The sequence below is a fragment of the Rhinichthys klamathensis genome, unplaced genomic scaffold, assembly GCF_029890125.1.
Source record: "Rhinichthys klamathensis goyatoka isolate OS25496 unplaced genomic scaffold, OSU_Roscu_1.1 h1tg000013l_1, whole genome shotgun sequence".
Lineage (NCBI taxonomy): Eukaryota > Metazoa > Chordata > Actinopteri > Cypriniformes > Leuciscidae > Rhinichthys > Rhinichthys klamathensis.
This window is the reverse complement of record NW_026606565.1, coordinates 187,503-203,485: the sequence shown is the minus strand read 5'-3', so window position 1 is coordinate 203,485 and position 15,983 is coordinate 187,503. Positions and strand designations below refer to the sequence as shown.

At 36.7% G+C, this 15,983-nt stretch overlaps 2 protein-coding genes across 2 annotated transcripts; one reads left to right on the top strand and one right to left on the bottom strand.

The window, feature by feature from the left end:
* Positions 1 to 49: 49 nt before the first annotated feature.
* Positions 50 to 3,489, bottom strand: ube2s (ubiquitin-conjugating enzyme E2S). Its single transcript, XM_056270638.1, has 4 exons — positions 3,010 to 3,489; positions 2,025 to 2,172; positions 1,737 to 1,927; positions 50 to 687 (listed from the first exon to the last, which is right to left on the bottom strand). Exons 1-4 carry the CDS (start codon positions 3,010 to 3,012, stop codon positions 343 to 345), a joined length of 687 nt encoding a protein of 228 aa, XP_056126613.1. The 5' UTR covers positions 3,013 to 3,489; the 3' UTR covers positions 50 to 342.
* Positions 3,490 to 4,737: 1,248 nt separating this feature from the next.
* Positions 4,738 to 14,642, top strand: josd2 (Josephin domain containing 2). Its single transcript, XM_056270651.1, has 5 exons — positions 4,738 to 4,914; positions 5,041 to 5,169; positions 11,579 to 11,704; positions 11,789 to 11,983; positions 13,989 to 14,642. The coding sequence occupies exons 2-5, from the start codon at positions 5,048 to 5,050 to the stop codon at positions 14,098 to 14,100; spliced, it is 555 nt and encodes a 184-aa protein (XP_056126626.1). The 5' UTR covers positions 4,738 to 4,914; positions 5,041 to 5,047; the 3' UTR covers positions 14,101 to 14,642.
* Positions 14,643 to 15,983: the final 1,341 nt, after the last annotated feature.

The following is a 15,983-nucleotide window of genomic DNA, read 5'->3' as shown; positions in this document are numbered from 1 at the left end:
TACAACAAAATCCAGCTGATGGTCATTACATAATGCTAGAGGCCACAAATTAATTTGTCCAAAAACTTTTACTACTTTTTTCATAATCTGAACAATTGTAAAACATTTGACAGACAGATGAAAAACCCCTTTTGTCAGTGAAACAGAATTGCCACAAGGACAGTTCAAGTCCTGAGAGTAAGTTGAAAGAGACATCCGAACAAAACCGAGAGGAGTGATCTGGTAGGAGCATGAGGAAATGAATGTGCTATCCTAAAACGGTATAACAGTTTAAGGAGGTGAAAAGGGGGTCTGCACACTTCAATATTTATATGTACACAAAAAACACAGATTCATTCTCTTTTATAGCCGCCTCAGAGCTCGTTTTTTATCTGTTTTCTTCTTTGCAACTATATTAGTATTGCTGCTACTTGTGCCACTGGAGCTGCTGTTTGAGTTGTTGACGCCAGCAGCCATTGTTGCCAAACCAGCCCCGGCTACACGTTTGTTTGGGTCTCCTGCATGTTTCTTAGGTTGGGGTCCATCAGCGGGCTCCTGAGGGGCCCCTGAAGTCCCTCCCATAGCGTGGATCTCTGTTAGAAGGTGAGCACGGGATGCATACTCCTTATAGTCCTCCAAAAGTAACCTCCCAGCCTCTTCGTTCAGAGCCGACTCTGGGTTAGGATGGATCAGAAGGCACTTGATGGTCTGTGACAGAAATGGATAATTAGAGGGGTATGGGTGATTCATAATACATATATGCAGGTCCTACATTAAGAAGTTCACAATTTCTGATGATAACAAAATTCCTGTTTCCATGGCCACATTTAGCCTTGGCTGAAATTGTGGTCAGTTATACAATACAGCTACTCTTGAAATATCAATATTCTTTTTAATATATTTACACTGACCATGACATTCAAGTCTGTTACAACCGTGTCAAACAAACCAAACTGTAAGGAAAATTCAGTCCAAATACATAAAGTATTTTATAAATACAATGGGATGTCTGCTATAACAAAAAAAAAAGGTTTATAATATCACTATTTAAATAATAGCTATTTTGCTCGTTTCTTGAGCCCCAAATCAGCACATTAAAATAATTTCTGAAGGATCATGTGACACTGAAGACCAGAGTAAAATTACTGTTTTGTTGATCAAATAAATGCAGTTGTGGTGAGCATAACATTTAAAAAACTTAAGGATAGTTCACCCAAAAAAGGAAAAATTCTGTGATCCTTTATTTACCCTCAAGTTATAAAACTGTATAATTTTCCTCCTGTTGAACACAAAAGATGATATTTTAAAGAATGTCGATAACCAGACAGTTGACGACAGCCACTGACTTCCATAGTAGGAAAATAAATACTATGCAAGTCAATGGCTACCGTCAACTGTCTGGTTACCAACATTCTTCAAAATATTATCTTGTGTTCAACTGAAGAAAGAAAATCATATAGGTTTGGAAACACTTGAGGATGAGTAAATGACAAAACTTTTATTTTTGGGTAAACTATCCCTTTAATGACCGAAAACTTTATACACACACAGTGAGACACAAAATCAAATAATGTGGCAGAGCTTCAGAGACGATACATTTCAGAAAGTAATCATCTAATTGGTATTGCCAAGATGTTAGAGAGGTAAAAAATAAAAATAAAATCCTTGGTTATATTTAGGGCATTTTTTTTTTTTGCAGTTTAGTCTAGGTTTAAAGGGACAGTGTCCCTTTACAAAAAGAGTCAAACGGCACTTACTAGCAATACATGTCTCAGGCCCAGCTCTGCCTTCCAGTCTCTCTTCAGTACATTGACACAGATCTCACCCTTGTGCCCAACATTAGGATGAAAAATCTTTGTGAGGAAATAGCCTCTGGGGGGTGCAGCAGGAAAATCCTTCCCAAGGACCAAACGCATCCTGAACACCCCTCCTGCATAGGGAGTTCCTTCTGTTGTGTAAAAGGGGAAAACAAAGTTTAAGTTGAAAATGTAAGCCAAGGACCTTATAAAAACGAGAAACGACCTATTATAAACTGCATTTCTTACCTGGTCCCTCAATGGCAGTGTGCAGTTCTGTGATATCCTCTTCACTGGGGTAGATTTTGATCCCCTCCGGAGGGTCTGCTGCCAAGGCGGAAACCTCTTTATACACGAGTCTCAACACTTGAGGCGGCAAGTTCTCAACGTTTGAATTCTACAAGGAAAAAACAAAACAATAGAACAGCTAATGAATGTCACAAACAATTACAGCATTAGTTGCTACAAATGGACATTTGCTGGTAAAGCTGCACACCTTCACGACATGACAAAAAATACGGCTTAAAGGGATAGTTCACCCAAACATGAAAATTGTCATTACTTATTCAAGAGTTTCTTTTTTCTGTTGAATACAAAAGATGATATTTTGAAGAATGTTGGTTACCAGACAGTTTACAGCAAGTCATTAACTTCCATTGTAAGAATAAAAAAATACTATGGAAGTCAATGGCTACCGTCAACTGTCTGGTTCCCAACGTTCTTTAAAATATCTTCTTTTGTGTTCAAAAGGAGGAAGAAACTCATATCGGTTTGGAACATCATGAAGGTGAGTAAATGACAAAATTTGCATTTCTGGGTGAACTATTCCTTTACATTAGTACTAATTTGTAGTACATTTCAAACCGGAAAACTGAAAATAACAGTTAACTTATCTAATACTAGTAACTTAACTTACTTCAGCGAATGGCACACGATCAGTGAAATTTAGCTAACTTAGCAACAGATAGTTTGACATCAGCACTGTGAAATCTGTTCTGTTAACTCAAGACAGGGATAATAGTAACGTTATAAATAAGGGTCAAAAATCGACAAGAAATTAAATCAACTATGTATGAAAAATCAAGTTTGAGTTGTACATTAGGTTAAAGCTTCTAACGTCTGCTAATGAACAAGATAAACTGCTAAAAAGTCATGAAAATGAACAGAAAATATTTTTTCTTATATTAACCAAACAGTTGAAAACATCGCTCATCGGCGCACAGTTAAAACGTACCATTTCCAGCTGTGTGGGGTTTTCTAATAGCCTCAAATGAGAAAGCTCAGGAAACTGCTAACCAAACCAGCGACTAGACTGATCTGGTGATCTATAACTAGATAGACGGAAACCACTTATAACGAATCTAAAAGTTGCAACCAATCAAGATTGCGAAATATATTAAGACGGTTAAAGAGTATACAAATGCTCAAAATCTAAATTTCACTATAATGTCGGTCGGCTTGCTAGTGTTGCTATCAAACCAGGCTAAGCTAACGGTGGGCTTGCTAAGTAATGTAGATGTCTGGCTATTCTTCAGAGCTTTCCCTTGTGAAACTGCTATCCGATGTTGTCCTCATAAGAAATCTGTCATGTAAAGGTTTTAAAGTCCAATGTGTTGTCAGTTTCGTCTCTGATAAAGTTGATTTGTTCGATAGCTAACTGTCACAGACGGCTACTGTAGCCTGTTACCAGCTAGCAGTCTTTGACACAGGAACAAAAATACAATTCGTCTAAGAAGCAGTTCGAAAGAGGTTTAACCAATCAGATTGCACAAAGACTGCATGTGCTCAACGATCAAATTAATCTAACCAATCAGAAGCTTTTGTTGCGCTGACGTAGGAGCCCTTGGAGACCTCGCGGACCAGAGAAAGTTGAGAATGCGAAAAATGCTCTTTGGTAATAGGTGCGTTTGAATAACTCGTGCCCTCCCAAAGGCAGGGACACATGTTGTTTCAATTGATGATCCAATGAAAGACTTTAGCCTGTAGTGTCACTCTGCTAAAATGTTGTTTAACCTAAATTATTTGTAAATCTAACCTGATATAATGAGCCATATCTTGTAGTGTGTTGTGAATCACATAATTAGATTCGAACACGATTGTACTTCGATACAATCCACCCAAAAAAGTTAATGTAAAACTAATTGTAAAAGCTATTTATATAAACGATTTACAGTTTTTAAGTTACATGCTTAATATTGATCATGTACATTATCAGTTAGATATATGCATTTATCTTGCCCAATGGCTCTAAAAATTGAGTTAAAACTAGTTTTTTACCCCATTAATCAGTCATTTAGATCGTCATTATTACTGATTTAATCAAGCCTGCTAAGTGAAACCATAGACAGTAAGTTGAGAACCCACAAAACAATCAGACAATACAAATATTTGTGGTGGTACTACTTAACGGCCGCTAGAGAGCAATCGCTTCGTTGTTGACGTTTATTGCGCTAATTTGAGTGTTTTATTTTTTAGTCGTACACAAACTTTGTAGATTGTTTACATCATATAAGGCACGACCTTTTACAAAATATATAATTGTTTAAATTATACAGCAAAATAAAATAAGAAAATGTAAAAATATAAAGGCACCGCTTTAGACTCTATCATTTAAAAAGTTCTGCATAATTTATCTATTAATATTATATTTAATAACAAACTGGTTTTTAAAATGTATACAATGCACTATTACAGTATGGGGGGAAAATTGCTTTGTAGCCAGCCATTTTATTTTATATAATATATATTACTATATAGATCTTCCTCAATAATAGTATGTCTATACAAAATATGCATTTCCTTATTCTATCCCATTTGTATTTAAAAAATAAATAATTTCGCTAAGGCAAAAGAGGATTTTTTTTTTTATATAGCAGTATATATAATAACAGCGCCCCACTGTGGAGCTCACATGACTCCTGCATGACCTCACTGGGCGTGCCCTCAACTCAACAACCAACAACACAACTTCCGGCCGATCCTCACGGACAACAACCGATAGCGTCCTCCTGTCAGAGATTATTGTTGGTTTAGTTATCAACAGGGGAGGTTTAATGGAACAATAAAGATTAGTTTCGTCTCGGTGGTAATAGTTTTACTGTATATAAATCATTGCACTGCGGATTCTGTCTTCCAGAAGGTATGATTGTGATGATGTTGTATTCAGTCATGTGCTGTCAGCTCGCGTGAACGCGACTACATAATATGCTCTTTCTTGGGCGTATTTATATGTTAATCGACGGGCTGAATGTACTTGTAATGGCAGGGCGAGTATGAGCGAGGGGGAGGTGTTTCATGAGAAACAGAGACTGGAGCTGTGCGCCATCCATGCCTTGAACAACGTGCTTCAGGAGAGAGTTTTCACCAAGGAGACAGCAGATGACATCTGCAAGCGGTGAGCGGCGCGCTTCACATCATTTAAAGTCACCAGGAAATCAAAATGTATCGTTCTTATTTTAATGTATATTTCAGTATTTAATATAAAAAAATAACACAATTTATATAAATAAATATTTATCCGTGTACAACTCATATTTCCTGGTAATAACTTCCCCTTGCAATGACTTCTCCGATGACGTGTTTACTGGCGCGAGGGTGGGACATCCTGTCACTCACATGAAATCACAGCAATAGCAAACAATCAATCAATCCATCAAAAACAATCAATTCCTGATGGACAAAATCAAGGCTGCCTTACAGTTTTTCTTGTTCGAGAAGCTACTTCACTCGAATATATATATATATATATATATATATACACAGTCGTGCCCAGAATTAATCATACCCCTGGTAAATATGATCAAAAATGGCGGTAAAAAATAAATCTGCATCGTTTATCCTTTTGATCTTTCATTAAAAAAATTGGCAAAATCCTAACCTTTCGTTTAAGTAAAAGAATTGAAAGTGGGGGGGAAATCACATTATAAAATAAATGTTTTTCTCCAAAACACGTTGGCCACAATTATTCATACCCTTTTATTAAATACCTTTTTGCAATCTCCTTTTGCCAAGATAACTGCTCTGAGTCTTCTCCTATAATCAGTGGCGCCTCCAGAAATTTCTCATAGGGGTGGCCAGATGGGGCCACTTAAAATCTTGGGGTGGCACACCAAAACTATAAACCATAATTTCAGAATTTTATTCTACTGTTGTAGTAAACTGGCCTGTAGAAAACTATCAGAAAGACTTAAGGAAACTCCTACTGATATACTTTGGGTTATTGTGTTATACTTAATGTTAGCTTACTAATGATATTAGTAGGGCCCTATTAATATATATTATATTATATATAATGATATATATATTATATATAGATATATATGATATATATAAGGGCCCTCGCCCCGCGGCAAATTTCCAGATACTTACATAATTGTGATGAATTTAATCCTTTTTAAGTTATTATTTTGCAGTGTAAGATTACAGTTAACACCTTTAAATATTACATAAATGTACTATGATTTTTTAATAAACTTAATGAGTGCATAAATCAGCAGCAAAAAGTAATTCTTGAAAAAATCTGCACAGTAATTTTATAAAATCTAAATATGTTAATAAAAACAAATTACTATTAGTTCTCTTATAAAATTCAATCAGGCAATCATACATTTCACAATTTTATATTATGTCGATAATTCAGAAGTGCATATATAGCCTACACTACAAAGAAATAATATACAATTAAATTATGCTTATTTTAAATGTATTGAGCAGCCTAGGTATAACAAAATATATTGGCTTTTAATAATATTTCAATGCGCAAACCCATGATAACATGAAAAACAGAGCGCACACAGCGTGTATGCGCATCGCGGGTGCAGAATGATGTGCTCAAAGCAACATGGTGACTCTGTGTGCAGCGCTGCGCTGCATAAGTGCGCATTTAAAAGTTCACGTCACAAAGCGAAGAAATGTCGAGCGCACAAAATAATCCTAGTGCGATTTGTTCCTTTGTTTCAGTCTTATATTCCAGTTATTGTGCGTTTGATGCCGATTCATAGTCCTTAGTGATGTGTGTGTGTGATGATCTAGCAAGCACACGGTAGTGAGTCGTTTAAAAACAACAACAAACTCCAACAAAATAAAGTAATTGTATGCAAATATACAGCCTTTTATCTACAGATCATGCATTATAATGTGAATATATCATATTGGAGAGAGTTTTACCGTGCATCCAAGAGGCGCGCGCGCTGTTTGAATATGAATGGAGAATGATTGACAGCCGCAGAGGAGGGAAAACGAGTTTCCGTATACTTTAATGATGTAAATAGACTTCTGTCCCTCACATTAAGCTATTGAATGACTTCAGATGACTGTCACCCAAACTGACGTGAAAAAAGCGAGAGGCGCCGAAAAGCGCGCTGTTTCCATCCCTGCTTGTCGAAACGTGGCAAAGACACATCAAAAAGCTGCTGTAACCAGAGGTGGGTAGAGTATCCAAAAACTGTACTCAAGTAAAAGTACAAGTACTTATAGAAATATTTACTCAAAGTAAAAGTAATAATCTTAAAAGTTACTTGAGTAAGAGTAAAAAAGTATCCAATGAAAAAACTACTCAAGTAGTTAGTTACTAGTTACTTTGGATCACATAGGCCTATATATATATATATATATATATATATATATATATATATATATATATATATATATATATATATATATATATATATATATATATATATAACATGACATTATTTAGATATTTTTTTATTTTAATGACTAAAATTATCATAATTAGATAAGCTATCTTTGCAACAAAAACAAGAAGAGACAAACATTATTTCTGTATATCTGTATATTATATCTATAGGCCGAAAACCATTGCCTGTCCTTTGGTTTGTATAATAGTATAATAACTTATACAACTACATTTGGATTATTAGACAATGTCGGAATAAAGTGACTCTATGGAGTTTTGCATTCATGTAAAGGGGTGGGAACCATTGACACAGATTAGAAAGTGTTAAAACTCTGCACATGTGCCCGCAGTCATGTCATGCCAAACACAACCAACGATCAAATGCACGGATCTTCTTCTGTCTGTTCTCCAAAATGTATTTAAATGTAGGCTATATTTGTGAAAGCATCTTTAAACTGGTTAACTGTGTCTAATAAGGCAGGCAAAGGCATTCGTTTTCAAGTCGAGTTCGCACGCCACTGCGCAATACACACATTGTGTGTGTACACACATTCATAAACTGGATGATGGCTTATTTTATGTATAAATTAATGTATATGTCCAAAAAAAGGGTAATGTCATACTTTGTAGTAGTGCTATATGGCGTAATAATCTGTTTGGTTGTAAAATGTATTACCTGAATGAAATGAAATCGAATGTATCGTCGTGTGGAATAATTCATTCACAGACAGCTTACGAAGTAACATACGAAGATGTTCAACTAATAAAGATCTTCATCGCTGGCAAAAAATATGATGCATTTGCAGATTTACTTTCTAGACTGGACTGTAGACTGTGGACCGCCACTTCATACAACGCTCTTGATGTAATCTTGATGTTGATGTAATCTTCCTGTTACGACTCCGATCTGATTCAGTGCGTGCAGGAAACTGAACAGATCATTCAAACTGATTCGCGAACCGATTTAGACAGATCTGCCCAACTTGTTTGATGAAGTCTTTGAACAGAATCGACTCAAAAGAGTGATTCATTTGTGAATTGAGCATCGCTCATGCCCAGAAAAAAAGAGAGAGCGCGCGCTTGGAATAAACTACGCTTTTAACAACATATTGCATTAAAATAAAGTAACGAGAGGAACGTCGCCCAACGTAACGAAGTAAAAGTACCGTTTTTTCATTAGAAATGTACTCGAGTTAAAGTAAAAGTACCCACAATTAAATCTACTCTTAAAAGTAAAAATTTTCCCAAAAAATACTCAAGTAAATGTAACGAAGTAAATGTACTTCGTTACTACCCACCTCTGGCTGTAACAGTATACTGTAACCATTGGCACTTAAAAAGCAGCACGTCACGACACATAATGCCCCGTCTTCTTTTACTAAAGAATATGTTTGACTTATTTATGAAATGCATAACTGATGCAACTAAAATTTATTCTGGCCATCGGGGTGGCCAGTGGGGTGGCCAGGAGTCGGCCAGGCCCTGGCCACCCCCTGGTGGCGCCATTGCCTATAATGCCTGATGAGTTTGGAGAACACCTGACAAGAGATCAGAGACCATTCCTCCGTACAGAATCTCTCCAGATCCTGCAGATTCCCAGATCCATGTTGGTGCTTCTTCCCTTCAGTTCAGCCCACTCATCAGGTCAGGGAACTGGGACGGTCATGGCAGAAGCTTCATTTTGTGCTCCCTAACACATTTTTGTGTTGATTTTGATGTTTGTTTTAGATCGTTGTCCTGATGGAAGATCCAACCACGGCCCATTATAAGATTTCTAGCAGAAGGCGTCAGGTTTTGATTTTTTATCTGTTGATATTTGATAGAATCCACAATGCTATGTATCTGAATAAGAAGTCCAGGACCTCCAGCAGAAAAATATGCCCACAACATTAAAGATCCAACGGTTTATTAAATTGTACACATGGGGTACTTTTTATCCTTGTGTGCACCAAACCCATCTAGTGTGTTTGCTGCCAAAAAGCTCTTTTTTTAGTTTCATCTCACCACAGAAGCCTGTGCCGTTTGAAGTTCCAGTCGTGTCTGACAACTGAATATGCTGGAGTTTGTTTTTGGATGAGCGAGGAGCATTTTTCTTGAAAACCTCCCAAACAACATGTGGTGATGTAGGGGTTGTTTGATTTTTTTTTTTAATAGGCTTTCTAAACCCCAAGACTCAACTAGTCTCTGCAATTCTCCATCTGTGATCGTTGGAGAGTCTTTGGCCACTCAAACCATCCTCCTCACTGTCCATTAAGAAAATATAGACACACGTCCTCTTCCTGGCAGAATCGTAACATCTTTAGTTGATTATAACTTCTTAATTATTGCCCTGATGGCCAAAATGGGGATTTTCAATTCTTTAGCTATTTTCTTACATCCACTTTCTATTTTGTGAAGCTCAACAATCTTTTGATGCACATCAGAACTATGTTCTTTGGTGTTATTCATTGTGATGGATGATTAAGGGAATTTGGCCATTGTGCTTCCTCATTTTTAAACTCCTGTGAAACAAGAAGTCATAGCTGGACAATTTCATGTTCCTAGTCACCCTGGTGTGCTAAAAAAGGTAAATATTAATGGGAATATACTTCAGAGATATTTTATTCATAAAAAATTATAGGGGTATGAATAATTGTGGCCAACTTGTTTTGGAGAAAAACATTTATTTTATAATGTGATTTCCCCCCCCATTTTCAATTTTTTTACTTCAATGAAAGGTTAGATTTTTGCCAATTTTTTTAATGAAAGATCAAAAGGATAAACGTTCCAGATTTATTTTTTACAGCCATTTTTGATCATATTTACCAGGGGTATGATTAATTCTGGGCACGACTGTATATATATAAATAGCTGGAATATGGCCATGATGTTTCTTCCTACATGGTTGTTTAAAGGGGTCATATAATGCCATTTTTGTACAAGCTAGTATTATTCTTTAGGGTCTAAATTAAAAGTTTGTAATATACTTTAATTAAAAATTCTCATTAGTATTGTAAGAAAACACTTATTTTACTTGGTCAAAAACAGCTCTGTTTTCAGCACGCCATTTCAGTGCATATGACTTTAAATGATAATGAGCTTCGCTCACCCCGCCTCTCTGTTCTGTGTACACCGTTTGTAACACAATAACCATAACGCGTTGTTCATTATAAACGTGGGATTATGAATTATATTGAGAACATCATACATAGAAAACATGCCGTAATGTACCCTAAGTGTAAACCTTAGACGCATTCATTGTGAAGCGTGCAGCTAGCGATTTGCAAAGATTCATATAAATATTAATATAAAGTTTAATAAAACGTTACACTCACTTCAGTTCTTCTGGAGGTTCAGCAGGAACACGAATAGCTGGTACCGATCCTTTTTTTCATGAGCAGCTTCTTAGCAAAACCAGCTCATACTGACCCTCATTTATAAAGCAGTCTGCTGAGAAATGATTCGGCAAACATGAGAGCATTGACGTTGCTCGTGGGGAATATTCCCTTCGAAAACAAACTCAGCCACTGCGTCTTCGGCGGTTCGGATTTAGGACCATTAAAATGACTGCTGTGTTCGTTATTACACCCAAGAACAGAACACCAATCGCTTAGACGCCATTCTGCTCATAGACAGTGCTCCAGCATATCAACAATGACCGCGCCGGTCCGCACAGACTATGATTGACAGCTGGCTCACGGGCGAGGGCGGGTCTGTGTTGAAACGATGCTGTCAATCAACAATTGTGGGAGGGGCTTCCGAGTGTGTGACATCACAAAATCGAACGGCTCAATTTGAGGCAGGGGAAAACATATAAGGAGATTAAAACAAAAAGACTGGATGGATTTTTATCATTTTATGATGGTTGTGTACAGGCACTGCCAACACACATTTCAGTACAATCAACTTGAAATAGTGCATGTACCATTATATGACCCCTTTAAGAAATGAGAAGCTACACACTACACACAATTAGGGTTAAAATAATGGTTGCCAAACATTTAACATTTTAGAAACTGAAATAATCACTGCAATAATAATGCAATCAGACGTCAGTACACGTATACACGTACACGTCACAATAGGGAAGAAAAGTCTATTGCAACTTCCGTTTCTGTTTCCGTTGTCTCTTCTCAGTCTTGTGCTATCTTCTCAAAGTCGACGTTGTCTGATTTGTTTCTTGCAGACTTGCCCCACAATGTGTGATGAACCCACACCGCTCTGTGTTGGGCACAGGAAACTATGACGTCAATGTCATCATGGCAGCTTTGCAGAGTCGGGGGCTCGCTGCAGTTTGGTGGGACAAACGCAAGTGAGTGTGACTTTGATCATCATGAGCTTTATGATGATCATAAAAGGTGCATTCACTTTTCTCCATTTCTGTCACACACTGTAGGTCAATACAGAATTTGTGCCTGGACAAAATTGAAGGCTTCATTTTGAATGTTCCATCAAGGGTGTCACTGGGATTTGTGTCTCTCCCACTGAGACGCAGACACTGGCTGGCGGTACGGGACGTCAACGGGCAGTTCTATAACCTAGACTCTAAATTAAAGGGGCCTGCCTGTATAGGTGGAGAATCTGAACTCAGGTCAGACTTTAACTAAGAATTAGTTCTTTTTCTACAACTTTGAAATTACTTAATCAATAAAAAGTCAAACTGACATGTGAAGGCCAAGTATGGCAACCCATACTCGGAATTTGTCCTCTGCATTTAACCCATCCAAGTTAGTGCACACACAATTGGAGTAGTGAGTAATGAATACACACACACACACACACACACACTGTTAACTGTGGACACACACACCCGGAGCAGCGCCCGGGGAGTGATTGGGGGTTAGGTGTCTTGCTCAAGGGCATATAAGTAATTTCCTGCCAGTATTGAGAATCAAACCCGCATCCTTCGGGTTACCAGTCTTGACTCTCTGACCATTAGGCCACAACTGCCCCCAATAAATAAGTATGAACTTATTGATATATTTCTGCATGAAAACATTAGCGCATGTTTCACAGCTACCAGGTGCATCGTTGCCCAGACACAATTATAATGACACAGAACAGGTAATTTAATAAGAAAAAGAGCAGGACTATAATGGCTGGTCCTTGGAAACATCACAGGACACAACAGACATACAGTCAAACCGGATCATATGGTCTCTCGGACTCCATTTACCCTTACATTTATCGCGGAGGTCGCATCATCTAAAGCTATGTTCACACTTTCTGTTTTTGAGATTGTTAAATCACTTATGGTGCCCACCATTCGAAAGCGAAATGGCACAGCGCACAGCCGCATGGGCATTCATAGCGGTGTTCTGAAAAGTGGACACGCACCGTTATGAATGTCCATGCGGGGCAATCCATTTTGAATTAGCAGCTTTTCGGGGCCAGCAATTGCTTGAATGGTGGGTTCATTATTATTCTCAATGGAAAAACACAACTAACCCTTTGCAGGTTCCCAATTAGCATTGGGTTTAAATCTAAAATATTGCCAAATAGGCACTTTTACATTTCGCTTTGAAATCAAATCTTCCGCCATCGTCTTGTCAGTCAGCTCGCCTCACTCTTGTCACTTGATGAGTGAAATCTGACTCCTGCTGCTGATCTGTGCTGTGACTCTCATTCGGCAGAATCGGCACACGCTGCATTGAGCAGACGCTTTCAGTTTTTAATTGTACTGTCTGTTCTCTAACTGAACTAAATCATTTTTATTACTATACATCAAAACAATGGTGGGGACGGTGCCGCGGTGGGCAAGTGATGTAACTGGTGTTGCGGCTGAACACCATGTAACACTGACTATCGAAGCAAGCCTAACACACAGCTCATATCTCCGTCCCTGTAAGTTACCGAAAGTGGAACCACACACGAAAACCCGCAACACACGGTAGAGACACGTTAGTGCAATGCAGAGCGGCTCTCTCGCACTGTATGACGTGACAGACAACTATCTACCCAGTGCGGTTCCGCTCACACAGCACAGCATGGGTTTTCCGAGAATGCGGTTGTAAGTCCTGAAAATTGACAGGTGTTACATTTTTTTTTAATAGAATCAAACTCCTGTAAAAAACTGAACTGTGTGTGAACATAACCATATTAAAGGGATAGATCACCCAAAAATAAAAATTAGCCCATGATTTACTTAGCCTGAAGCCATCCTAGGTGAAATACGTTTAAGTTGAAGAACTGGCATAAGACTAAAACTTAAACCGTAATTTTTTTTTTTTTTTTTAAGTATTTAGAAATATTTAAATAAAACTAAAACTAATAAAAATCACTTAACAGCGAAATGACTCAAAAGGCGGGGCACTATCACATAGAAAGGGCAATTAAAGGCAGGGTAGGTGATTTTTTCCAGAAACATTTTGTGTAATGCTGGTTGAAAGTCTCTTCACATCCTGATAAAAGTCACTAAGTCAAGTGGTCTAAATGTATTTATATGTGTATATATATCGTCCGTGGAAGGCGTAGGATCATAAAATGTTTGTCCAAAATATTATTATTATTAGACACTTGTATGCAATTATTATCAAATGAATCCCAATAAATCTTGATCTTTGTTTTTATTGATTCTTCATTCTTCTTCCTCCCAGGTCATTTCTCATTGAACAGCTTTCTCAGGATGTTGCAGAGATGCTGCTTGTCGTTCACAAGGAAGTAGACGACGATGGGACGTGGCTGAAACCAGATGACACCAGGAAGTGATTCAACCGAACATTCTCTCTCTCAATGTGGCGTAATCGTGAAAGAGAAACACTGGAGCGCCGAAAAGCTTTATGGAGAGAGCGACACTACAGGAAGATGGAAGATTCATTCACAGACACTCACACACAAAGGGAAGTCTGAGAGAATGATCTAGTGTTTAAAGGGACATGTTTTCTCATATGAAGGGGCCGTTTATCTGAAGTCACACTGGCTGTGTGCTTGTGGGGAGACGCTACTATAGCTGTGCCAGTCACTCTTCTCTTTCTCACTCTCTTTCTCTCTCCTCTCAGGAACTACCATCTCTCACTTTATCTTTATCTATGCACTCCACTGCTGAAGTAGATCAAAAACGTGTGTCTTTGTTACAACTATGCACAGAAAGGGTACTCTAGTGTTCAAGAATATATCATTCATTGCCTTTTAGACATCAGTGTACGTCTTACTATGCATAAACAAGGAAGATAAGAGATTGTAGCTCTCTCACGCTCACGTCCTTTTTACTCTTTCAAGCTTTAATGCAAACTGCCTCATTTACATCGACTCAGTGAAAGCCACCAAATGGAGGGAAACTGAATACATTTGATTTGTGTTATTTATTTGAATTTTATTGAATTTCTACTTTGACTGTTTTTGCTCATGCAGTGCTTGTGGTAGTGTAGCAAAATGGAAGAGCTGTTTGAAATCGTCATTACGGCTACAAACACTTTTGTTATGTCTGAGCTGTTGCTTTTGTCTGATTACTAATGTTTGTTGATTAATGTTGTCCGAGCTGGATTTTGATGTCATATAAATGATATTTAATCCAAGTCAATGATTCAGTCAGTTGAATTTCACAGAAATGATCACATTAAGTGCAGAGCAGGGTGTGAATTTAAACACAATTTAGGGCAAATAGGCCACAAAAAGCACCAAAAATGTATAAAATAAATATAAATTCAAAACACATGGAATTTTTAAAGTCTGTAATATAACACTTCATATTCTTTTTCCCCCTAGCTGTCAGATATTTGTGTTGTTGAATGTGTGGATATGTTTTTTTTATTATTGGAAAAACTTACAGAATGTGAAGAAAACACTCCAAAACAGACTTTTTAAAAAATATTACTTTATACAATATTTTAGTATTATATATATACATTTTGAATTTGCTTTTATTTTTCTATTTTTAAATAGTTAAAATGATTATAATTAGATACAAATAATTGAACAAAAACTATTTTAATCTTTAGAATGTATTATATCGCCGTATTTATATAATATCATTTATGTTGCTTTTTTATTGACTTCATTTTATAGGAAACAGCTGTAATTTATTTCATTTAATTGATTCAGTACTGGACATAAATGTTTAATGCTGAAATTGCTTAACACTTAATTTAATTTTTAAATATTATTTAATATAATAAATAGGTAACACTTTACAATAAGGTTGCATTTGTTAACATTAGTTAAACTAACAATGATCAATACTTCTACAGAATTTATTATTCTTAGTTCATGTTAAGCTCAACATTTAAAAGTTGTATCATTTTTAATAACTAATATTAACAAAGGTTGATAAATGCTGTAAGAATATATTGCTCATTGTTAGTTTATAACAAATGAGACCTTATTGTAAGTGTTACCAATAAATTAAATATCACATGAATTAAATATTGTGTAATATTATATAAATTAATATTATGATTGAAAATATTGCCCTTAATATAAAAAAGTTTTGATTTCAGACCTGTACAAACCCACTATAGGTTTATATAGCGAGATGCTTGTAGTGCTTTGCAACAAAAAACATTTTCAGACATTCCACTTTTGTTACTCTATTTTTATTTCATTTATATTAGACTCTGTAGTGAAAAAGGATGCCATTCAAAAGGAGCATTAAA